Genomic DNA, 24986 nt, shown 5'->3' on the forward strand with positions numbered 1-24986 from the left:
GGTCCCAGACTTCAGCCATCTTGCTTTGCAAGGTGGGGTGGCACTCTGGAGGGCTCTGAGTGGCCAGTGCCAGCAGGTGACATCAGAGACCCCTCCTGATAGGTCCTTACCTGATAAGATAGCCAATCCCACTCTCTGGGCTATTTAGGGTCTCTCCTGTGGGTGTTCTTCAGATTCTACATGCAAGTTTCCAGCAGGAATCCTCTGCAACTACTACTTCATCCTCTGACCTCGGATCAACCGCAGACTGCTCCAGGAACCGCTGTAACAGCAACAAATTAGCCAGAAGGGATTATTTTCCTCTGCAACTTCAGCTCCAGCCAGCAACTGCAACAGTTTTCACAGTGTGCACGCTCTGAGGACTCCCTATCTTCACCCTGCACTAGAAGGACCGAGGAAATTTCCCGTGGAGTGACAGAGTCACTCCCCTGCTCACGCAGGCACCTTCTAAGTCGACAACCAGTTCTCTTGCACTCCTCTCACAGTGACAAGCATGCTCCTTGGAACACAGAGGGTGGACCCCATCGACAACGCCTGTCCTGAGGTCCTGGTGTCGCAATTTGGATGAGGTAAGACCTTCCCTTCCCCCAGAACGACAGTACCCCTGTGCCCCAGGTCTTCTTCACCTCCTGAGGCCTCTGTGCACTATTTGCAAAATTCCTTTGTGCACAGCCTGGCCCAGGTCCCCAGCACTCTTCCCTGTGATGCTCAATTTGCTGAGTTGATCTCCAGCGGCGTGGGACCTTCCTTTGTAGTGCTGCACCAACCGCATTTTGCACCTCATTTGTCCCCTTGTCCCGGGACTCCTGTGGGTGCTAACTGGTGCTTTGAGGGCTCTCTGAAGTGCTGAGAGCCCCCTCTTCCTCCTCACACAGAGTTGAGGCCCCCAGGTCCTTCCTGGGTCCAGATAGCACCTAGTTGATGCAAAACGCGACTTTGCCAGAACCAAGGTTTGTTAGAGGAATCCACCACCAAAATTCGCCTGCATCCAACTTCACGGCGTGGGACATCCTTTGCATTATGCAGGAACCCGCTGGCATCTTCCTAGGGTGCATTTCTGCAGTCTTCGTCCAACCAGGGACTCTTCTTTGCACCCTCTTCTGAGTTGGCAGGTGCTCCTATCCTTCCTGGAACTTCTTTTGACTTCTGTACTTGGTCTCCTTCTTTTGCAGGTCTTCAGGTCCAGGAATCCACTGTTTGTTGTTTGCAGACTTGGTTGGTTCTTGCAATAATTCCAATCATGAGGTGTAGTGTGTCCTAAGGAAACGTGCAGTACTTTACTCCTGATTTTCTGGGCTCTGGGGTGGGGTAATCCCAGCGATTCTGCACACACTACACTTGTCGAGGGGGGAATTTGTGAATTGGATTCCACTTTCTTAGTATATTGTTTGTGTTGCTCCTAGACCTATTTGATCCCATTGCATTCTATAGCATTTCCTATTGTTTGCACTATCCTATGTCTAATTACTTACCTTATTTTGGTGTCTAGTGTATATATTGTGTATAATACTTACCTCCAGAAGGAGTATTGCCTCTAAGATATTTTTGGTACTGTGTCACCCAAATAAACTACTACATTTCACTAATAAGAGATAACTGGACCTGGTATAAGGTGTAAGTACCCAAGGTGCCCACTACAAACCAGGCCAGGCTCCTACATTTATTTTTTGCTGCATTTGTGTCCCTTTAGTTGGATATTGCATTTGTTTACTTTGGAATAGAAGGGGTTGCATGCACACTAAAGTGAACACTGTGCCGCCTGCATGTTTGTTGGTAATCAGAAAAGAACAACATTAAAATGTATTTCAAGAGCTAACCCTGCATGGGCCAATTTATGCTTTTCTCTGTATATTCCTTGCACCTCTTTCACGTTTCATTAATACAAGTAATATAGCTCCACTTTAGCTGGGTTGAGTCACCAACCAGCTTTATGTTGGATAGTCATTGTGCTGTAATAGTTATTCAAGTGACTTTCAAATCTGTATACTGTGACTTTCATTTCTGTATATTGGTTTATTTCATTTATTTTTCATCTAAGGGCCATTAACATTACCCACAATCCACAGCTGCAAACGACATACATATATTAAGGCACATATTTCGTAATTTGTGACTAATATTTGTGTGCGCTTAGCTGCACAGTAGTATTGTTGATTTAGTATCAAAACGGAAAGTTACCTTATATGTGCCCACTTAGGCCTTCCAGAATATTTGTTATCACATTTCAATAAGAAGATGCTTTGCTAGATTTACGTTCTTCACATAATTGTGTTACAATGAGATGATATTGCTTAATATAACAGGGGCTAAACATAGCTCTTCCCCTACAAAAATACTTTAAAGACTTAAGACATATCAGTGATAATCCAGACCTTATAATAAATATTAACGTCCCATTTTCTAACAGTTGTAATAGGATAATGTGCTTTGGAGATCTAAACCTAATGTCCCCATTGCCTACCAGAAACATTTTGAAAATCAATGATAGGCTAGAGTACTTAAAATTCACAATCCCTTTTGTAGTGTTTCCCAAGGTTACTGTGATCAAATAACCAGCTAAATGACTCAACAACACCTGAGCAAAAAGCTGAGATATTAACGGAATCACTTGCCCCATATGAGGGATATCATCAATCAAGAATGCAACAGGAAAAACATAAATAATTTCTGCTCTTTCAAAAGACTTCTAGTAGGACCTAAGGGAAGCAAAATAGTGCAAACCTGAAACTGACACAATGCTAAAATTAGCAGGTAGAAACAAGAAAGTGCACAAAGAAAGTATTCAAAAGGCAAGATAAGGGACTGGTGAACTAATGTTGGGTTGCAAGGCAGTCAGTGTTTTTGCACACTGAAGGCCACATGTATGAAGTTTTTTCCACCCGCAAACGGGCTGATTGGCAGAATTGGCCCATTTGCGACTGGAGAAAAACAGTAGAAAAAAATGACAAAGCAAGGAGAAAGGGGGGTGGATATTTTTGCCAGGGCTCCTTTTGGGTCCCTATTTGACACTGGTTGAGTGGTGAGCGATCAAACCATTTCTTTTTATTTCAGAGTCCTGATGTCCTCCAAGTATCCCGAGGGTGTAACAGGAAGAGTTGAGTTTAATGAAGATGGAGACAGGAAGTTTGCTAATTATAGTATCATGAACTTGCAAAACCGCAAGCTGGTCCAGATCGGCATCTACAATGGCAGCCATGTAAGTAACCATTGGTTTTAATTATATTTTGAAGCTGCTCACTAGTTAAAAACCTATGATGAGACTACATAATGAAATGTTAAATGCACTAGGTCATTCGCCATATTAACCAATTAGCCAGTAATCCGAAATTCAACGACTGGTATTGTATGGCAGTTCACAGTTGACAGGTTTTTGTGTAAACAAACAGCTCTTCATCACTCATCCCAGTGTCTGAGTCACCAAGAAACTCTTGTGCATGTTTGTGGCTCGTGTTAAAGACAAAATGGAAATTAAGGGATTAAAAACTGTTGTTTGAATTGTGAAGAGAGACTGAGCCACCATTCTTACTCGTCGTGCACACAATATAAGGAGACAATGCCTAAATTGACACATGGACTATAAAGAAGAAAAACCTTTGGCTTGGGTTTAACTATATACTATAAAGAGAGAGAGGGACAAATAGCTGAAGACCATATTCTTAGAAAACATCTACCACCAATCTTGAAGACCGCATGCCAGTTAATGAAGAATTAATGTCTCAGGGCCTTTGCTCTGGCTATGTACCTTTCCCACTCCCCCAGCTCAACCAAAGGTTTCCAATAAATGTTGGCTGACATGGACCTCACAGCCACAGAGGAAGCTTTGGCATGTATGCCTCCCTGGCCTTCCCCACTACATAAGCCATATTTTGGCCAAAACCTATGGCTTCAGTGGATAACACCAGAGCTCTTCTGTGCCTTTTAAAAAAGAGCAGCATTGCTCTCTCCAGCCTTATACACTACAACCTTCTGTCAGTTCATGCCTTCTTTCTCATTATCCCAAACTAAACCCACTTCATCATCATCTGAACTGTCTTTTATGTGTTAAGGGCTGCACCACCACAGACACTTGTTTTTTGAAGCTCTTGTAGTTTGCAAAGAGGACGGGAGCTATTAAGAGGATTGCCTGTCTTGCTGAACAACTGACCGACAGTGAAAGGGCTTTCAAATCCTTGATGTGTGTTGGGATCATAAGACCTGGCCTCTATAGCTATGTGAACTTTGTGGAGCTGGATTACAGCAAGAGCTTATTGTTTAAGTGCCTTGTCTGTGCACCTATGGGCTCCAACGTTTCTTGATGTCAGGATATTTGGGAAGTAGAAGTGGATATGTTAGTCGTGTGCTCATATGTTTCCACTTGGTTGCTGTAGGTTGAATGTGCACCTCAAGGACCACAAGTGAAATGAGCCAAACTTACCAGCTTGGAAGACCATCCATCTCCTAATATGAATTCTGTCTTCAACCCTTTTCCCAACTAAGCCTCACTGCCATTTACACAAATGCTGCTCACCAGATGGATCTGTGCTGCAGCACCAGCTCCCACATGATCCCTGCACTCTCATGCCTCAGCAGTCCACTTTTCTATCCATTCCACCAATTCTTCATTACCTATTATCATTAAGTCCAGGTCCTCCTGATACTTCATCATTGTCAGCACGACTGTCCAGTACCAAATCATGTAGTAGAGCACATCTGGTCATAATGTATGCCAATGAGGTGACATTACCATGTATGTGAGCGTACATATAGTTACATGGATGAGATGTCTATTGTGGAAGAGAAAAGTGACTCCAGCCACACAAGAACTTCCTCAGTCTTGATTATGCAGGGCAGCTGCGTCCTAAATGTTATGTTTGAACCTACAGTGACCCACTCTCCACAACCACTCACGTTCTATTTTTCCAAAAAAACATGGAGGTTCCAGGACACCATGACCCTTCTTTTTGTGGTTATTGACTCCTTTTGGTTTAATGCCTGTTCCAAGTTTCCTGTTTTATCTGGTGGTTTGGTATTATTATGACCTGCTTCGTTCAAGAATAGCAACATATGTGAGTGGAAGGTATGCAAGGATGATGGCCATTTCAAAAGTCTTTTATCTGACCATCGGGATGTTGACAATCACAAGCATTGTTAATCAATGAAATTTGAAACTCTCCCGGAGAGAGTGAAGAGATTATGGGGGTTATTACAACTTTGGAGGAGGTGTTAATCCGTCCCAAAAGTGACGGTAAAGTGACGGATATACCACCAGCCGTATTACGAGTTCCATAGGATATAATGGACTCGTAATATGGCTGGTGGTATATCCGTCACTTTACCGTCACTTTTGGGACGGATTAACACCTCCTCCAAAGTTGTCATAACCCCCTATATTTTTACCTCAATACAGACATCACCTGCCAGCCATGCACAGTCTGTAGTTCTGCCAGAGAAGATTAGAAGTAAGCCTGTAGACTATCTTCCTGCTAAGAAAACGTGGGTTGCATCTTGCTACGTTTCGATTTTGATTAGGACCCCACATGCTCTGCTTCCATTCCGTTTTCAAGTCAGAGAGACACTTCGTGGCACCACAACGATCTACTTGTAGAATGTTCTTGTTGCTGAGCATGTCTATCACACGGAGGGATTCTACCTTAAAGTCAAGGTACTCATGTCCAAAGCAGTCAGCATTATGGCATTCTAAAGGTTGAACCGGTGGTTTGTGGAGAAAACATTAGTTATTCCAAGTATCCCTAAGCAGCAGCATCACAATTACTGGCCAGGTTAATTGAGGTTTCTTGAACAGAGAAGCAAAATTGACTTCTGCACATTTAGCGTGAGCCTCTAGATAGCCGGCATGAGTCGTACACCCAGGAGACGCCAACTTACAGAATTATCTTTGCTTATATGACTAAAAAAAGACCCTACCTAAAAACGGGAGATTGCTTGACACTCCACTTTAATGGCCGATGTCCGTACCTTATGGTTAAAATATATCAGCTAGATTTGATACTTCACCATAGTAAGATCGGAAGATATATTCCAGCAGCAGCTGTTACTTAATTCCAACAAAACCAAACGCCTGAGTTCATTCTGTTATAGCTGTAAGCAGGAAAGCAGAAACGTTCTATAACATTCTGATTTCCTGTATGTAGGTTCCTAAGTCTGTATCCTTTGTGATGCTGAAACTGACATTGGCTCGATAGAATAATGCCAGGGACGTTAGAGAGAGTCTTTATAGATGTTCTTGCCACCAGATTCCACTATATCATATATAAGAGATCAGAAAGAACATGTAAGTCTTATGTAGAAAATCTGATCATAACCTAGTGATTCTGTGATTGTCTTATCATATACAGCCGTGTTTTCAGGACCACCAGAAAAAGAAAGGAGAAGATTGGCACACCTGGGCAAGAAAGTCTGCACCACTAATGGGTTGGCCCTTAGGATGGCCATACTCAGCCCTGTGGACTGGTATGATAAATGCCTATGGGATCAAATGAGAGGCTTTTCACTGCTTCTTTCAACTGACGTGAAGCAAGAAGCACTAAGAATGACTGCTAAGTGGGAAGTGCCCTCTGACCACATTATTAGAATATCCACTAGTCTGGCAGCAAGGGGTGAGGTGCACTGAATGTTCTTCAACGCCAATCACAGTTAAGACTCACAAGGTTGAGTACGGAGGCATAGAGATTGTGGAGTTGCCTTTTTCATATAATACATAATTTAGATTGTAAGTGGAAGAAGACATTATAAGATTAAGTCAGAGGTTGTTAAATCAGTGAGTCTGAAGCATAGAACATATCTGCAACAGTACAAGATCATCATCTTGTTTTTTAAAGCCATTCACAGCACTGCTTCACAGTACACTCCCAACTGGTCAAATATCTCACTCAATCACCTTCTCAACATTCTGACAATTTCCATTTCGTAGTTTTACCCTGACTCATGCTTTCAAGGTTGAGACTGTTTGAACTACTTACTCCTCTTCACTGGAACATCCTCCCACACCAGTTCATACTCACTTCCTTAGTTAGCTTAAACATAAACTGAAATCTAAACTGCTTGTAGAAACCTGACCTACCAATCACCAGCTTATAAAGTGTAAATGTGCACATACTATAGAATATGTGATCTTACATGTACAGCCTTTTGTGTAAATGTGTCCGTGCTTTCTTGCAATGCTTGTGCTTCAACACTGAAACCGTTGTCTATCATCATTTTCCCTCAATGCCCTGGCCCCAGTCTGACTCAGTTCATATGCACCCTACATCTGTCAGAATGGCTGCTAACTGCTCAGTAAACACGCTGCATATCGGTGCTGATAATTGAGCCTGATCTATTGCATCGTTTTTCCCGCAGGTTTTACAGAATGATAGAAAGATCATTTGGCCTGGAGGACAAACAGAAAAACCACAGGGCTATCAGATGTCAACCAGATTGAAGGTGAGCAATCTAATACAGCAATATTAAATTAATGCTTTTGAAATTCATTTTCTTGCCATGCCACTTGATATAGTGCAGGCAATGCTCTCCGTTTGAAAACCAGAATTCACAGCTACATAGTCCTTGATTGAAGGTGGGCGGAATGGGTACTACAAAATAGAAAACAAGTGAAATTGATGATGTGGGTGACAAAAAGGACGGTATTGAATGGCTTTTTTCAAATCCTTTGTTTAATTGGAGGGTGGGATTGTTTTGCACTTATAATTCTCAGTAACTGTTTCCAAGAGCTAGAAGAAACACACTTAAGACAATTATCAAGAGGACCTAGAAAAAGCGGGGTGGAGTAAGGGAGTGGATAACTGGAAGAAGGCCTAGGCCACACCTTCTGGTGGACCAGGCGGACAGGAATAAATCAGTTTATAGGTCTCTTCTGAGTCTCTAGAAATGTTGTTCAAATCTTATGCGGAAAGAATCAATGTTTCAAATGATTGAACCTAAAATGAATAACTTATATTTGGCCGTTGATGCCAAGCAGTTTCAGGAACGCCAAACATAGGCAGCTGTTGAGCTGATATTTAATACTGACCCATATTAGGCAAAGTCCTGTGACATGCACAATATCTTGAAGTATGTTCTCTTTTTTATCTGCAACCAAGGCACAACTTTCAGGACAACGGTTCATGGGAGCAGAGCATCATAAATAGAGAATGAGTCTTGGCATATGGTTCTGTGTCCTCTGCTTGCCAGTCATTTTTGGGAAGACACCTGTGTATATGGTGTCACAATAGTACAACCTCAAGGGACACTGTAATGATCAGTGCACAGTGGAATCAGCGTCACATTAGGTAGTTTTTCCTGAAGTAGGCGCAGATGGTGGGAGATGCTCTTGAAGACACTGTTGAATTTGAGAAATGGTCTGATTAGAGGTAAAAATACATTCAAGCTTCCTACCTTCTTTAATAAATGGGGAAGGGGACCCTGGTGGCCAACCAGCTGATAAGTTGATGTGGAGGTCTGCTGACCATTAAGGCTGTCTCCAACTTTGGAGAATTTAGTTCACTGTTTATTTAGGGGCATCCAGTCTTGAATCCTGGCCAGGCAGGAAACCCTTTACTGCCACTCACTGGAGCATTTCTGGTGAGTGTTTTCATAGTACATTTGGAATTTGACGTTGTAGGAGTCAATGATTTGATACACTAATTACAAGGTATATATCAAAGAGGTTCTAGGAAGTACTGATCTATGTGGGTCTGTTAGATCTGACAGCCTTAGTGTGGTCATCCCCCAACTTTTTGCCTGCCTCCCTCCACTTTTCCGACACTGTTTTTGCTGGTTTTAGGACACTGCACACTTTACCACTGCTAACCATTGCTAAAGAGCATGTGTTCTCTCTCCTAAACAAGGTAACATTCATTCCTACCAAATTGGTATATTTAATTTATTTGTAAGTCCCTAGTAAAGTACACTAAATGTGCACAGGGCCTATAAATTAAATGCTACTAGTGGGCCTGTAGCACTAATTGTGACACCCACATAAGTAGATCCTTTTAAAAAAAAAATATTTATTTATAGTTTTGTAAAAACAACATACAACAAAAACATAAAGGCCCTCATTCCAACCCTGGCGGTCTCTGACCGCCAGGGCGGAGGGCAGCGGAAGCACCGGCAACAGGCTGGCGGTGCTTCCTGGGCTATTCTGACCGCGGCGGTAAAGCCGCGGTCAGAAAAGGGGAACCGACCCCCTTCCCGCCAGCCTGTTTCTGGCGGTTTTCACCACCAGAACCAGGCTGGCGGGAACGGGTGTCGTGGGGCCCCTGGGGGCCCCTGCACCGCCCATGCCACTGGCATGGGCAGTGCAGGGGCCCCCTAACAGGGCCCCACAAAGATTTTCACTGTCTGCTTAGCAGACAGTGAAAATCGCGACGGGTGCCACTGCACCCCTCGCACCCCTGCAACTCCGCCGGCTCCATTCGGAGCCGGCTTCATTGTTGCAGGGGCTTTCCCGCTGGGCCGGCGGGCGCTCTTTTGGAGGGCGCCCGCTGGTCCAGCGGGAAAGTTGGAATGGCCGCCGCGGTCTTTTGACCGCGGGGCGGTCATTCGGCGGTGACCTCATGGCGGGCGGCGAGAGCCGCCCGCCGCGGTCAGAATGACCGCCAAAGTTCCCTCTTCTGCCCTTACAATTGTAACTCAAAGACAGTTTAGCAGTGGTGTATCCTCAGCACTACAAATATTCTCCATGTCTCGAATCTCAAAAGTTCTTAACATTCAAGCTGAGTTAGCCCAGAGAGGAGTGTCCAATATATGTGTGCAGCAGTCCCCTGCCAAGAGAACTCCGCAGGTCATCAAGCCCAAGGGCCGGACTCTAAGCATATAAGGCAGAGAGGGAGAAACAGAAATCTCAAAGCCGGGAGGAGCAATCCTTTCTCTCAACAGCCGTTCCACCTGATTGCAACCTATAGAAGCGGGAACAGCACTCAACACCTCAAGATGCCCATCCGTATCAGACTCTTCAGACAGACATAGATTCAAGGTATGATCGCAGAGGCGCCCAGATATCTCGTGGCCTAGAGCCAGCCGGCATCAGCTCCCAATAATTCGTTAATTGCTCCTGGCAGTACGCAGCATCTCGCAGCCAATCCGAGGCCCGAGGAGACCGAGCCCGGCCCCAGCAAATTGCCACCCTGCGCTTAGCCAGCAGCAACATCATGCCAGCCAAGCGTCGCATCGCAGACTGCACTCCACTCATCTCACCCAGCAGCGCCATCACGGGAGACGGAGAAATCTCCTGACCAATCATCTCAGAAATTGCACAGAATACCATCTTCCAGTAAGCATACACCTCCGGGCAAGCCCACGGCAAGTGCAGAAAATCAGCAGCAGGGGCCCGGCATCTCACACATATGTCATCTGCCCGTAGCCCCATAGCACACAAACTTCGAGGGGTGTAATACAGAAGGTGCAGGAACTTAAAATGTATAAGGCATAACCTGTAGTTGGGCGACAGCTCTTTCATATGCGCACAGCACGCTCTCCAGGCATCCTCTGTAATGTTCTCCCCTACATCCCTCGCCCACTTCACCCTTGCTGACAGCCCCGCCTTCTCCCCCTGCTCCTGTACACAGCCATACAGCTTTGTGATAAGCCTCTTAGGAGACCGCGAACTCCACAGCAGGCGAGCCAGGGAAGTGAGCGCGCAGCATGGCACATATCCGCAAAACGTAGAAGCGATGAAGCGCAGTGGCAGGTCTATCGCCCAGGACCTCCTCGGGGGACATCAATCTATCTTCAACAAACCAATCATCCAGGGTTGTCAAATCAAAAGCCTGAAGGAAACTCCGGAGCTGCGAGTCTCGACACATCATCTCATCTCCCGCAGCCGCCACGTGCATAGATGGCGCAAACGACACATTCGTTCCAGAACGCTTCAATATGTTCGACCAGGCCCAGACTGTGGAAGCCACCGTATCTATGCCTCGAGGCCGAGCCCTGTCCAGACAGCCCAACACTCGTTCAAGTCCGTCAAGCCACACCGCGTCGCTTTCAGGAGCCAGGTGCGGCAGATAGCGGATCGGCCTGATCCAATAGTACGCAAATAGGACCTGCGCGCAGTAATAGTATAGCTCCAAATCAGGGGCCACGAGTCCTCCCATCTCGAATGGCAACACTAATGTTTTCCAAGCTATGCGGGGTTGATCCCCCGCCCACACCAATCGGATCACTGCGGAACGAAGGCGCTGCAAGAAACTAACCGTAAGCACCAGCGGGAGGTTAGTAAACAAATACAAACATTTGGGCAATACAATCATCTTTGCCACCGCAATCCGCCCAGTCAGGGACAATGGCAATGAACGCCATGCTGTAATTCTGTCCTCTAGCCAAGCCATGGCTTTACCATAATTGGCCAGCCAGAGCGTCTCAACATCACAGCTCAGCCAAAGACCTAAGTATCTTACAGGCCCATCCGCCCACACAATGGGATAGCGGGATCGACATTCCGCCGTTCCAGACGACAGAGGTAACACAACCGACTTAGTCCAATTTATCGCCACTCCAGAAATACCTCCAAACCTGACAATCTCATCTAACAACACGTCTAAGTTGCGTGCAGGGTCGCGCACATATAGTGCCACATCGGCGAATATAATAAACGTATCCAGTTCACAAAACGTCTGCTCATTCCCACCCTTTCAAGAAGCGCAAACAGGTATTGCCACAGCAATGAGTCGAACGCCTTAGTGGCATCTAGGAACACCGCCGCAGCCACCTCATCAGCGGAAACTGAACCAGCAACGGCAAAGAATGTGCGCAGGTTGTGTGTGGTGGACCGCCCTGGAATGAACCCTGACTGATCCGACAACACCAGTCTCGTCATAAGAGGCTGCAGCCGAGCCGCTATCATCTTAGCCAATATCTTGTTATCAATATTAATCATCGATAGAGGTCGATACGAATCACAGCTAGCTTCAGCCTTACCCGGTTTGAGAATCGTGACAATAAGCGCCTCGCGCAGAGAGGCCGGGAGGACACCCTCCCGTAGGCCTTCATCATACATCGCCAGCAGATAGGGTGCCAAGATGTCAGCATATTCTTTGTAAAACACCGGTGTCAACCCATCCAACCCAGGGGCCTTGCCTCCCAGAAGGCTCCAAATTGCAGCCTTTACCTCTTCTATAGAGAAGGGAACATCCAAATATTCCCTATGCGCCCTGTCAAACCAGAGGAGACTAATGTCCGAGAAATATCTCTGAATCACCTCCTCAGGAATCGCAGAGGGGGCAGAATAGAGGTCCTGAAAAAATGCAGTGAAGACCCTCAAAACCTCAGACGTACCCATCACTCGCTCCCCACTTGGATCATCCATCTCGGTCACGTAACTGCTAGCCCATGGCATGCGGAGTAAACTCGCCAAGGTGCGCCCAGCTCTGTCGCCCTCTCCATAACGCCTGGCCCGTGCAAATTTCCCTAAGAAATGTAATTCTCTCAGAGAGGCCTCCCCGTACACAGAGACTGCAGTCCGCAAGGCAGCCAATGTATCTCCTGACCAGTACGACACCAGCCGGGTCTCCAGATCAGCAATCTGGCCCTCTAGTTCAGCCAGCTCATGCCGCAGCGCACGTAATACACCGCGCTGCCTTGAAATGCACGTCCCGCATACAACCACCTTAAAGGCTTCCCACAGCTTGCCAGCAGACCCCACCGAGCCCGCATTCTGTTCGAAATAAAGGTTAATGTCTCGGCGCAGCTCCTCATGGAACACCTCATCTCTAAGCGCCCCTAGTGGCAGCCTCCAAACATAAGTCTGAGCTGGCCCACCAGGTATCTCCAGCTCCACCCGCACCGGGGAGTGGTCCGACAATGTACGAGCCAAATGGTCAGCCGAGCGGGTCCATAAAGCCACATCACGCGAGCCTATCCAGCGATCAAGGCGCGACCAACTATTATGCACATAATTTACACAAGTGCCCTCCCGGACCGCAGGATGTCTCATTCGCCACAGGTCAACTAACGACGCATCCTCCATAACTGCGGAAAAGACGCGAGCAGCAGCAGAACGCTGAACCCGAGCCGCACTTTCTCTATCAAGAATAGGATCAAGGGTCACATTAAAGTCCCCTCCCCATATCACAGCTCCTCCCCCCAGAGACTCAATCAATCACCAGACCTCACTGAAGAACTCAGGGTCATCTGTATTGGGTCCATACACCGACGCGAGGCGGCACGGCTTATCCATCAACACCCCACTTAGCAGTACATACCGTCCCATTGGGTCAACAATCGCCTTACGAGTATGCCACTGTAACCCTTTTCGTATCAAGATCGCTGCACCTCTAGCATAACGCGAGTACACAGAGCCATGGTACTCCCCAATCCATCCCGCCTTTAAGTAACGCAAGGTGTTCTCCACCAGGTGCGTCTCCTGTAGCATGCATATATCTATGTTCTGCCTCTTAACATAAGCCGACATAAGGCGCACCTTCCGTCTGTCATTCGAGCCACGCACGTTCCATGTTAAGCAACGAATCAAAGACGCTCTCATCGGTGACATCTCCGCTCCTCAGCAGGCATACAGCAGAATTCTATCGCTCCTCCATCCCGGCTAGCCTCCTCCATCCACAGAACACAGAAAGAAAAGCAGAAAATCCTGAGTTTCAACAGTCCCAAGAACTCCACCACCCCCCACCCACACCGACCCCCCAAACAGGTCAAATGCATATCCCTCCCCCCAAAAACCACAAATACCCAAACATGTAAATAGTGGGGACTCATCCAGAGGGCGAAAGCTAACCGCCCAACCCGCCTACTAACGGCAGGGAGGGCAGATAGGGGGCCCAACGCAAAAGGAGTGTCTTCAGGACGAACAGCACAAAAGTATCTCACAGCCAAATACAGCGGCACGTTCTCTGCTAGAAGGCATCCATGTCAATCAGTCATTGTCGCCCAGCGACTCCCGCTCAGCGGCACAGCCCTCTGCAGGCGCCGCCTCAGAGCTCCGTGAGAGAGAGACTTAGGGCCTCATTATGACCCTGGCGGGCGGCGGAGGCCGCCCGCCAGGATCCCGCCCTCCATTATACCGCTCCGCGGTCAGAAGACCGCGGAGGGTATTATGAGTTTTTCCCTGGGCTGGCGGGCGGTCTCCAAAAGACCGCCCGCCAGCCCAGGGAAAAACTCCCTTCCCACGAGGATGCCGGCTCGTAATCGAGCCGGCGGAGTGGGAAGGTGCGACGGGTGCAGTGGCACCCGTCGCGTATTTCAGTGTCTGCAAGGCAGACACTGAAATACTTTGCGGGGCCCTCTTACGGGCATGGGCCCCGCAACCCCCCCTACAGCCATCCCCATGAACAGGATGGAGGTAGGGGGGGTCAGAATCCCCTCGGCGGCGCAGCGAGCTGCGCCGCCTTGGAGGATTCTAAGGGGCAGTGGAAAACCGGCGGGAGACCGCCGGTTTTCCCGTTCTGACCGCGGCCAAAGCGCCGCGGTCAGAATGACCAAGGGAGCACCGCCGGCCTGTCGGCGGTGCTCCCGCCCCCGTTGGCCCTGGCGGTAGAGAACCGCCAGGGTCAGAATGAGGGCCTTAGTATATCTCGCTGCCTGCTTCAGATCCGTAAAGAATTGAAGAGACCCACCATGTTGCACCTTTAGCTTTGCCGGGTATATAAGCGAAAACCTAGCAGCCGTTTGGGCCAGAGAGCGCTTTACCGGCAAAAACGCCCTGCGCGCTGCCTGCACGCTAGGGGTGTAGTCCGGAAAGAAGTTCAGTTCAGTGTTTTTAGAGACCACCGGGCGGCGCTCCCTGGCCAGTCGCAAAATCGTGTCTCGATCCCGATAATTTAGGAGTTGGATGATGATAGGGCGCGGGGGAGTCCCAGGCGGGGGCCGTGGCCCCAACGATCTGTGCGCCCTCTCCGCTACCAGTAAGCGGGACAACTGACCGGGGAAGAGATTGGACAACATTCCCTCAACAAAATCCTCTATTCTGCCCATGTCTGTGGATTCGGGAAGTCCTATCAGTCTGAGGTTATTCCGGCACGACCGGGCCTCCAAATCTTCATTTTTAGCCCGGATGACCTCCAGCACCCTCTCCATGCACAGCAGCTGCTCACTCTCCCCTCGCTAGGCGTCCTCCAGTCTGGAAGTAGGCGCCTCCAACTGGTCAAGACGGGAGTCATGCCCGTCCACCCGAGTCTTAATGCGATCAAGTTGCTCTGTCACGTGGTCACGCTTCCCATCTATGCCATCCAGGCTGGTTTTTAAGTCCAGAAACATAGCCTTGACCGATCCATCCGATGTCTCCCCGTCCGTCGCAGACTCCTCCAGCTGAGCAGCAGGTGCCCCCCCCTTCCGCCTGCCTCCCTCAAATTAGAGTTTAGCTTGCCTCTGCTCCGCCTTCCCCATCACTCAGTCGATAGGTCGTAGCCAAATATATATCGCCAACCTCCGTGGAAGTTCAAGAAAGGGAGTGAGGTATGTAGGTCACTCAGGCAAATTCCACTAGGCTTCTGTCTATCAGCCCCGTTCGGCTCCGGGCCTCCCGGTCGTACACCCAGCTCCGTCACACCAGCAGTTCGCACAATGCTTGCACTAAAGGGCACCGCAGCCCCACTGACCTCTATAAGGTGGGCCCAAGGCACAGGGGCCAAATCACGCCGTGCTGCCACTCCAAGATGTTTCCCACGTCAAGCTCAGCAACTTCAGGCCAGCTATCCGCAGCCGGCCGTGAGTCGTCCTCCAGCAACAGACGGCCCCCCGGCCGCCCAGCGCGCCAAGCCGCCCGCGCGGCCACCAGTCCTCAAGGCCGCGCGGCAACCAGCCCCACGGCCCAGCCGTGATCCCGGCCGCGGCCAAAGAAGAAATCCCCAGTCATGGGGGGGGAGGGCCGCGGCACGACACCGCCGTCGAGCAGGCCCCCCGCACTTCTCGATGAGCGCAGCCCCAGGAGCCCTCCAGGACTCCCCGGGGACGGCGCAAAGCAGCTCTGCGTCGGCGCGACGGCCATGACCACGCCACGCCTCAAGGGGTCCGATCTCCCCTCTCACGCCGCCGATCTGCCTCCACTCACAATGGAAAGGGGGCGAAGCCGACCTCAGGCGCCCCCCCGCCGCCTCACTGCTCGGCCAGCTCCGTCCTGGCCGGGTAAATGCGTAAGTTGGGCCCCCACCAGAGCAGAGCCTCACGGAGTGCCGGCCATCTTGCTGGCTGACTAGCTCCGCCCCCCCACATAAGTAGACCCTTAACCATGTCTCAGGCCTGTCATTGAAAGGCCTGTGTGTGCAGTTTCGGCTTGGCATTTAAAACTACTTGCCAAGCCTTAAACTTCCTTTCTTCTACATATAAGTCATCCCTAAGGTAGGCCCTTGGTAACCAATAGGGCAGGGCGCTATGTAAATAAAAGGCAGATCATGTACTTATGTGTTTTACATGTCCTTGTAATGAAAAACTCACAAAGTCATTTTACATTACTGTGAGGGCTGCTGCTCTCAAAAGCCAGCATTAGAACTGCTGTCATATACTTTTGAGTAGAAGATTCTGATCTGTGAGGAGTAGCCATGTCACATTTAGTATGGCCAGAATGATAATAGAAAATCCTGCTTAATGGTGAAGTTGGATTTAATCTTACTATTTTAGAAATGCCACTTTTAGAAAGTGGGCATTTCTCTGCACTTACTGCCTTCTGTACCTTACAGCCTGTCTCCAATCCACATCTGGTCTGTGCTGGTTGACAGCTCCCCTTGTGCATTCTACCCAGACAGCCATAAACACAGACCACTCAGGACCTCATTAGGAGGTTCACGGTCATCAGGCTGCCAGCCTCGCTGTGGCGGTCTTACGGCTCTGGAACCGGCAGTAAAGACAACCGCATTAAAAGTTGTGGGGTTTGGCAGAAGCCAAACCTTCACTACGCCGCCTGGCCTGCCGGTGCGGTTGCATTGACGCGCCCGTCGGTGAGCACTTCCAGCCTGGCGGCAGGCCTCAGCCTTCCAGCTGGAATACGACGCAGCAGACCGCCAGGCTTTCTGTGGCGGTCACCCTGCCACAAAAACCCTGGCGGTAACTCACCCGGCGACAGGAACCCCCATTCCTGTCACCAGCACACACATGCACACATGTCCCCACACCTCTATGCACCCCCCACCCATCCACACACTTCCAAACACCCCCCAACCGTACACACCCATCCAAACACCCCCACTCACCCTGACATACACACACACTCACTCACACATACGCACCCCCCTCCACAAATATTCACACCTCCCTCCTCCCTTCCCCATCGCCCCTGCACCACATTCAGACACTCACCGCTCTCCCTGTTCACTCACTCAAACACATGCACATGCACACATGCATCCACAAACACCCCCAACCCACCATCCACAATCATTCACACCCCCACCCCTCCACGCACGCATACGTTCACACACTACCCCCTCAGCATATGCACACTTGTACACATGCACCCCCACTTACTCTGCGACTTGCACACATGCACCCACATCGCACACATACACGCACACACCACACACATGCACCCAACACTCCCCACCTTTTGGACACTCACTTACCTTCTCCGTCGAGGAGGTCGTCCGGGAGGGGATGTGTCCTGGCAGTTTTACGCAGCCAGCACCACCACTCGAGCAAGACATGCTGCTGTGGCAGTGCTGGCAATGCAACCGTCTCTTCGGAGTCAGACATCACCCATAAATGGGTGGAAGTCCTCCAATGAATCCTAATATGGCGGCTAGCCAACCGCCAGCACTGGCGGTCTGTTGGCTGCAGCTCCTTTGGCAGTCTTCCAAAAAGACAGCTGAAGCCATAATAAGGGCCTGAGTCACACCTGCATACATCTGCATTCTGAATGGATCTCCCTGGGCAGCAATGGTGGAGGGTTCCCTCCAGTGGCCTGCCCTCACACAAATGACTGACAATCCCCCACAGGGATCCTGGAAGACAGGACTGGGCTGAAAAGGGAACTTGTGCACTTCAAAACCATTCTTTGAAGTCTCCCCCACTTCAAAGGCATTTTTGGATATATAAACTGGTTCTCTGACCCCACCAAATCAGACACTTCTGGATATATTCCTGAACTCTGTCAGAAGACCTGCCTGGCTGCCCAAAGGACTCATCTGGACTGCTTTGCTGAGAAGGACTGTTGCCCTGCTGTTGCCCTGCTGCCTGATGGCCTCTGACTGTGCTGCAAGGACTCTGCCATACTAAAAAATGCTTTCCAAGAGCTTGGATTGTGCTTGCCTCCTGTTTTCAGGGACAGAAAAGACTATGGCCCTCGTTATGTCAATCGCGGTAATGACCGCCTACCGCTGTGACGACGGCCGCCAAAACACTGTCGCCGCGGCTACCTACCGTCTGCCATATTATGACCGTAGGTGGAATTCCGCCAGAAGAATGGTGGAATTCCGGCTACGGTCATGGCAGCGGATGGAGGTAAGGTGGCACTGCTGCCAGCAGCAGCGCCACTCCAGTAGACCGCCACAGACCGTATCATGACCCATGATACGGCCTGGCGGTGTTCTGCTGGCAGATGCTGCTGCTGGCAACAGCGCCATGTCCCGTCTCCTGTCGGAGGACCCCCTGCAAGCAGGTAAGTCGGGTGCTCCGACAGGGGAGGGGGTTGGGGGTGTTGTGTGTGTGTATGTTTGTGTGTGTGTGCATGCAGGTGTGTGGCGTGTGGAATTTGTGTGTGTTTGAATGGGTGTGAGTGTGTGTGTATGTTGTGTTGTGTGAATGCGTGTGTGCTTTTATTTATGTCAGTGTGCTTGGATGTGTGTGTGAATGTATGTATGCATGCGTGGGTGAATGTGGGTATGAGTGTGTGTATGCGTGTGTATGTTGGTGCGTGAATGTGCATGTATGTCGTGGGGGGTTGGGCGGGAGAGGGGGAGGGTGGGAGGAGACTCTGGGGAGGAGGAGGGGGGAGAGACCCTTATCAGTGTCAGGGAAGGAATTACCTGGCACTGATAGTGCCTACCGCCATAGTTTTCGTGACGGTAAGAATGCCACGGAAACCATGGCGGTAGGCGGGGTCATAATCCCACTGGTGGGACAGTGACGGCGGCCTGGCTGTAGACTGAAGTCTCCAGCCCGGCGGCTGTTACCGCCCTGGTGGACAGAATGGTACAATGGCTTGAGCCAAACCACCAATGCCATATTTTGGGGAGAGGTACTGCCAGCCTGTTGGCAGTACCTTTCTCCAAAATATCGCTGTCCGGCAGGGTTGTAATGAGGGCCTATATCTACTGGCTTTTAGCTGGTTTTCCAACTTCATCAACACCTGGAACTACTTCATCAATGCCATCACCGACGCCATAGCCTGATCCTGCTATGTGGACATCGCTGCACACAGCGACTGCGGCCTGCAACGCAAGCACGACACTAACATGAAACCAGGGTCATCGCAACACTCCGAAGTCGGCACATCACGTCTTGACAAGGAATCGACGCCTCGCCACAAATGCCACACAGCTCCCCCTGCAACCATACAGAACCAATGCCTCGCCTCCCCCTGCCTCACAGTGCTGAACCAATGCCTCATCTCCCCGGACGCTGGAAAGGAGTGATGGTGCACCGGCCGCCGCAACGCCTCATCTTTCCAACTTCATGCCACGTCTTTGCCTCTTGGTTTTCAAAAGGTACTGTGTCTAGGAGTCCGTGTGACTCCGTGACCGGCACCTGTGGCGTCCGATTAATGGGAACAACTCTGTGAACGACATTGTGATAGCCCCAGTTGGAGCTATTGTGTTTCTAACCACTTTAGTGGGATTTAATTTTTAAAAATGTATAACTTTGCTTGTGTACATCGGAGTTTCATTGTTTTAAAAGTATTTTATTCAGAATATTATTCTCTATTTTTCTAAACCTGTGTGGTGTATTTTTGTGGTGTTTTCACTGTGTTCGTATATAAGTTATTGCACAAATACTTTACACATTGCCTTCTACGTTAAGCCTGACTGCTCAATGCCAAGCTACCGGAGGGTGGGCACAGGATAGTTTTGATTGTATTGTGACTTACCCATATTAGGATCGTGGTCCCTACATGGACGAGGGTGCATACCGCTGCCAACTAAAGACCCCATTTCTAAAAGGGTCCAAAAGTGATGGAGATGTTTTTTGATAAACAAATTTGTTGCATAGTTAGTCTTGTTCTGAAGAATGACATGAACCATTAAAAGGATTTGTCTACAATTCTGGTGAGTGTGTGCAAGCCAAGCAAGAATTCCTTGTGCTAATGGTAGTAAAGATCACGAGGAGTTTTAGTGGTGTATGGTTCAAGCTTGCCCTTGGTCCATAGGTTCCGAGTTGGCAGCCATGTCAAAGTGACCAATACAAGGAATGTACAGAGCCCAATCATAGCGTTAAAATGTATGACAACTTCATCATAAGTAACTAGAAACGTAAAGATTGGGTAAAAGAAAAAATTTCATGTTGATGCTGTGACCACCTGAGTGTGGTGTCCTCGAGTCCAACAAAGCAAGTTGAGCCTGTCCATGTTAGAGGTGATTGCTTGAGAGTACTTATTATCTGGCTCTTGCAACATATTATTAATTTACAGAGAAAGATAATTATAGTCATTAAGGTACAAAGATTTGGCAGCGGTGTTGGGAAGATGGAGCTGATACAAGGCACACAATGATTTTTTAGGATAAGTAGTTGAAGTTAATGCATACTATATCATAGTTATCTGATAGCCTGGGCACTTTTTACGAGGAGTAGGTGTTATTAATCTCGTTCAATAAAATCCAGCTCCCCGGGGTTCAAAATTTATTGGGTATGATATTTGCACCTATTTCATCTTTTGGGGACTAACAATCAGATTTGGTGCTTACCACTACAAAATTCACAGGGCACTGTAAATACCATGCACTATACCCCTGATAACTTCTAGCAGGTTTCACTTACCAAAATTTAATGAAGGGTGGGGACTTTATTTCACTTGGTAATTACCGTATGTGGTAAATTTTGAACAACTCAGAATTCCGACCCATGCACAAATAGGGGTTTGCTCGGGGGTGATGGCAAATTCCACCAATTCATAATCAGGGCCTTGTTCTGATATGGTGGGTACAAGGACCTCATGGATCCACATCTCTGTGGCTGCCACAAGGTCCTTTAAATTGTTGATTGGAGGAAGGTTCTGTGGAACCTGCTCATCTTTTTTTTACACTGTACCGATGATTCAAACTTATTATAGCATTTTATTTGTTGTTTATACATTCCTTAGTATAATTTACATTGTTATGCTGTGAACCCAGTGACAGTTGCTCTTGACCTGGGCCCATACAGCAGCTTCCTGTTCGCTTTATCTGTAATAAACTAAGCTTCCACTACTGGATAGCCACAGTCTTCGTATCACTAGATTTTTTTATGACGAGGATAAGATTCCAACTCACACGAAAGAAGCTCAATGAATAGGTCGTACAATGATCCCAATATTAATGGTACAATTGAAAATGTTGAAATACAACTTTTGGTTGATTCAGGTGCCAGAATCACTATTATCTGTATTGAAGAGTACTGAAAGCTTTGTAGACAAATGTTTATCACCTCTTGATGCAGTTCTTACTGCTTTTGAGGGAAGTCAAATAGAGATGATTCACTATTTTTGGGTGTAGATTTCTTTTGAAATAAAATAAAATTAGAGGTGGGCGAGCCAACTAATTAACAGGGATAGCTGAGCCAAGCCAAGGGCCTGGCTGGGCTCTAAGAGCCCATGCACGAGACAAGCCCTGAAAATAGTCTGCATCTAAACAGGCCACAAACATCATAGGAAGTCTCCTTAAAATGAAAAAAGGTGTATTTCTTTAACATGCTGAAGTTTTTCACCTTAATGCATCAAATTATTTTTCTCTAGTACACACCCTGAACTGACATACTGGAAGGTAGTCTCATCTCTAAAAATGAAGAGAAATGATGCTACACATACTAAAATGTTTGCCTAGGATCACACAATTTGGTCAAGCAAGGAAGCCAGGATTTGTCCCAGGTTTTCTGATTTCAGATTATGCAACTCACTTACTAGATGGCTACCTCTTTTCTCATTTCTAACACCAAATGCTTTGGCTTTGTTTTTAATTATTGTGTTTCATGAAAGGGGTAAGTAGCAAACAGTAGCCAGATTAAAGCTCAGCTCACTTTGGGCTTGCGGTTCCAAAAGGACTGTGAGATGAGCAATAAAATAAAAGGAAAAATGTATGTTGCTCACAAAGGACTTAGACCCTCATTACAAGTTTGGCAGGCAGCGGAGTCTGCCCGCCAAACACGTACTGCCACCTGACCACAAGTGCGGCCAGAGCACCGCAGGCCCTATAACAGGAGCACCGCACTCGTAATCGAGCCGGCAGCAATGTGGCGGTGCAGCGGGTGAGCAGCACCCGTCGTGCTTTCCACTTCCCTTAATTCGAGCAGTGGACAGCAGAACGGGGCTGTCCATGGGGACCCCTGCACTGCCCATGCTAAGTGCATGGGCAGTGTAGGGGCACCTGGGGGGCCCCCATTCCACCAGCTTTTTTATGGTGGTCCAACCTCCATGAAAAGGCTGGCAGATGGTGGAGTCGTAATCCCCAGGGTTGCGCTGAATGCAGCGCCACCTTGGCGGATTACAACCGTCGAGACCGCCAGGCTGTCGACTGGCAGCAACCTGGCAGTGTTGGCGGTTGGACTGTGGCAGCTCCACCACGGTCGTAATGTGGCAGTTGGACCGCCATGGCTGCGGCAGTCCAACGCCACCGCGAGTCTGAAGGTCTTAAGACCGCCAGACTCGCAATGAGGGCTTTAATGTGTTGAGTTGTTGGCACCAAGTTGACTTTGGTATGGTCATCAAACCATGTGAAAAATATCCTGTCTCGTTAGCACACCATAAGTCTGTTCACACAGCCATTCAATAACATATTTGAGGAAAAAGTTGGAAAAATCAAGTATTTTAAGCATACAATTAAACTGAAAGAGTGTGTGCCCGCATAAAACATAGACTATGCAATGTTCCACATGGAGTTAAGGTTGAGCTGTCCAAATTTCTTAGGAATATGTAGAAAGACTGCATCATCAACCCGCTGATATCACTTAAAGGCTTTCCCAAGTAACCTTAGTTAAAATAAAACAGGCAGTTTACATCTAAGCATTGAATTGGGCTATCTCAGTGATGTCATCTGGGTAGAAAGTTTTCCTCTACCTTGAATTAAAACTGCTGTTGGCTGGTCCAAATAATTTACAAAATTAGATCTCAGAACTGCATACCATTAGGTTGAACTTCACTCAGGCCAGTAAACCAAGCACTCTTCTTTTTGTAAGAAATGTCACTTGGTGACCAGAGGCCTGGTCGTGCTCTGAGTGTCAGTCCTGGGTCTAAGGGTGACATGGGGACTAAAGGAGACCAGTAGCCTGGCAGGCGCGATTTGATGACCCTATAAGAACCTGCAGCATCAGCTAAACTCATAGCGAGTGGAGAGGGGGAGCTGCTGGCTGTGGGGGCCCATTCCTTAAACAGGCCCTAAGCATCAACAATATAAATATGTGGATAGTGGTGTTCCCATACTCTGTGTGGATCAGATGTACTATGAATGAAGACCCGGGCCAGGAGATTGTGAGGGGCACAAGAGGGCGCTGGATGGTGCATTCTTTGGGCATTTTTGCAACCCGCCCCTCCAGTTAAGCAAGATTTGAAGACTGCGAGAGGAGGCACAGATAGGGGCCATTCTTATGAGAAATTACACTTTTCCAAAACCCCATGCCTGCAAATGAAACACTATATCCAAAACCTACAGGGGTAGCACAAAGTGATTAAGATGAGACTATAGGCCTTATTGTAGACTATAGGACTTTGCTGGGCCTAGACATCATGGATGCCTTAGGGTACCAGAGGTTACAAGGCACCCTCTGACATTGTGCCTTGGGTTGGCATCCCCCCATCCAGGTGGTGACTTAAGAGCTGGCTAGAAACATGAGTAAGGAGGGACAGGAGGACAAACTTTGAGAGCCCCCTCTTGTGCTGGGTCTATGTGCAGGGTGGTGATGGTACCTCCAGATGGACAGAGTGGGAAAAAATAGGAGCCAAGGTGCCACAATACAAGGAGGAATCAATACATTCATTAGATCCCCAGCGAGCAGACGTACCAAGGAATCAAGAGGGTGACAGAGGCCTAATGTGGTCCTGCGGCGGCCACCACCCCAGCATATTACCCTTCAGGCCATCAGAGAGACTAAAACAGCACTAGAGGACAAAATTGGTAGAGTTAGGGTGCAAGTATCATTCCTTTGTCACGACTTCCAGAAACTGGCTGAAATACCACAGAGGCAAAGGCCTGCACAGTCCATATTGGAAGATGAGCTACAAACTCTACAGAAAGAGGCGAAATGCTTGAGAGAGTTGTCAAGAGCATTGGAAAGATGAAATGAAGATGCAAAAGAGCAATTGAGAAGGAATAACGTTCTACTGATCGGTGTCCTAGAAGGAACGAAATAAAGTAAACCTGAACAGATCTATATGGCATGGTTTACAACCAGTATCCCTGAGGGGATTTTTCCTCAAGTTTCATGCTAGAAAGAGCCCATTGAATGTTGATTCTCAGGCCCTCCTTCCTGCCACCCTATAATTATGAGTTCCTGAATTATGTTGACAGAGACACTATACTACATATGGAAAGACAAAACCAGGACTTTCATTGTTGATTAGACAAAGTCTTTATCCTCCTGGGAAAAATAGCCCAAGTTCAGAAGCAAGGGAAGTTCTTTGTTCAAGTGAAATTACAATTTAGAGCTCTGCAGATCATATATATTCTGATGTATCTAGTAAAGGTAAATGTTACGTTTGGGGGGTGTGTAAATCCAATTTTTTAAAGATGCTAGGAAGTGCATTAGGATCATGTGAAAGAAGGAAATTCCAATCAATGTATGTGATCACTCCTAGCCGAGACAGTACCACCTGAAAAGAAAAAGAAGAAGCAGTGCAAATCTGAAGAAGAAGATTGATGGAAGGAATGATGTCCTCCTTTAGGCACCAGCAATGACAATTTTCCAAAGATGTTGACTGCTTAGCAAGCAAACTGAACTGGTACCTA

At 48.2% G+C, this 24986-nt stretch overlaps 1 protein-coding gene across 9 annotated transcripts in view; it reads left to right on the forward strand.

Annotated features, from left to right (window-relative positions):
- The window catches only part of GRIN1 (glutamate ionotropic receptor NMDA type subunit 1), a 775019-nt gene that overhangs the window by 369235 nt on the left and 380798 nt on the right, over positions 1-24986 (forward strand). For all 9 annotated transcript variants that reach the window (XM_069241305.1, XM_069241308.1, XM_069241309.1 and 6 more), the window contains 2 exons: positions 3052-3196; positions 7339-7422. In XM_069241305.1, the coding sequence (XP_069097406.1) occupies positions 3052-3196; positions 7339-7422 (229 nt within the window). The remainder of the gene's footprint in view (positions 1-3051; positions 3197-7338; positions 7423-24986) is intronic.

This window comes from Pleurodeles waltl, chromosome 6 (assembly GCF_031143425.1).
Source record: "Pleurodeles waltl isolate 20211129_DDA chromosome 6, aPleWal1.hap1.20221129, whole genome shotgun sequence".
NCBI classification, from domain to species: domain Eukaryota; kingdom Metazoa; phylum Chordata; class Amphibia; order Caudata; family Salamandridae; genus Pleurodeles; species Pleurodeles waltl.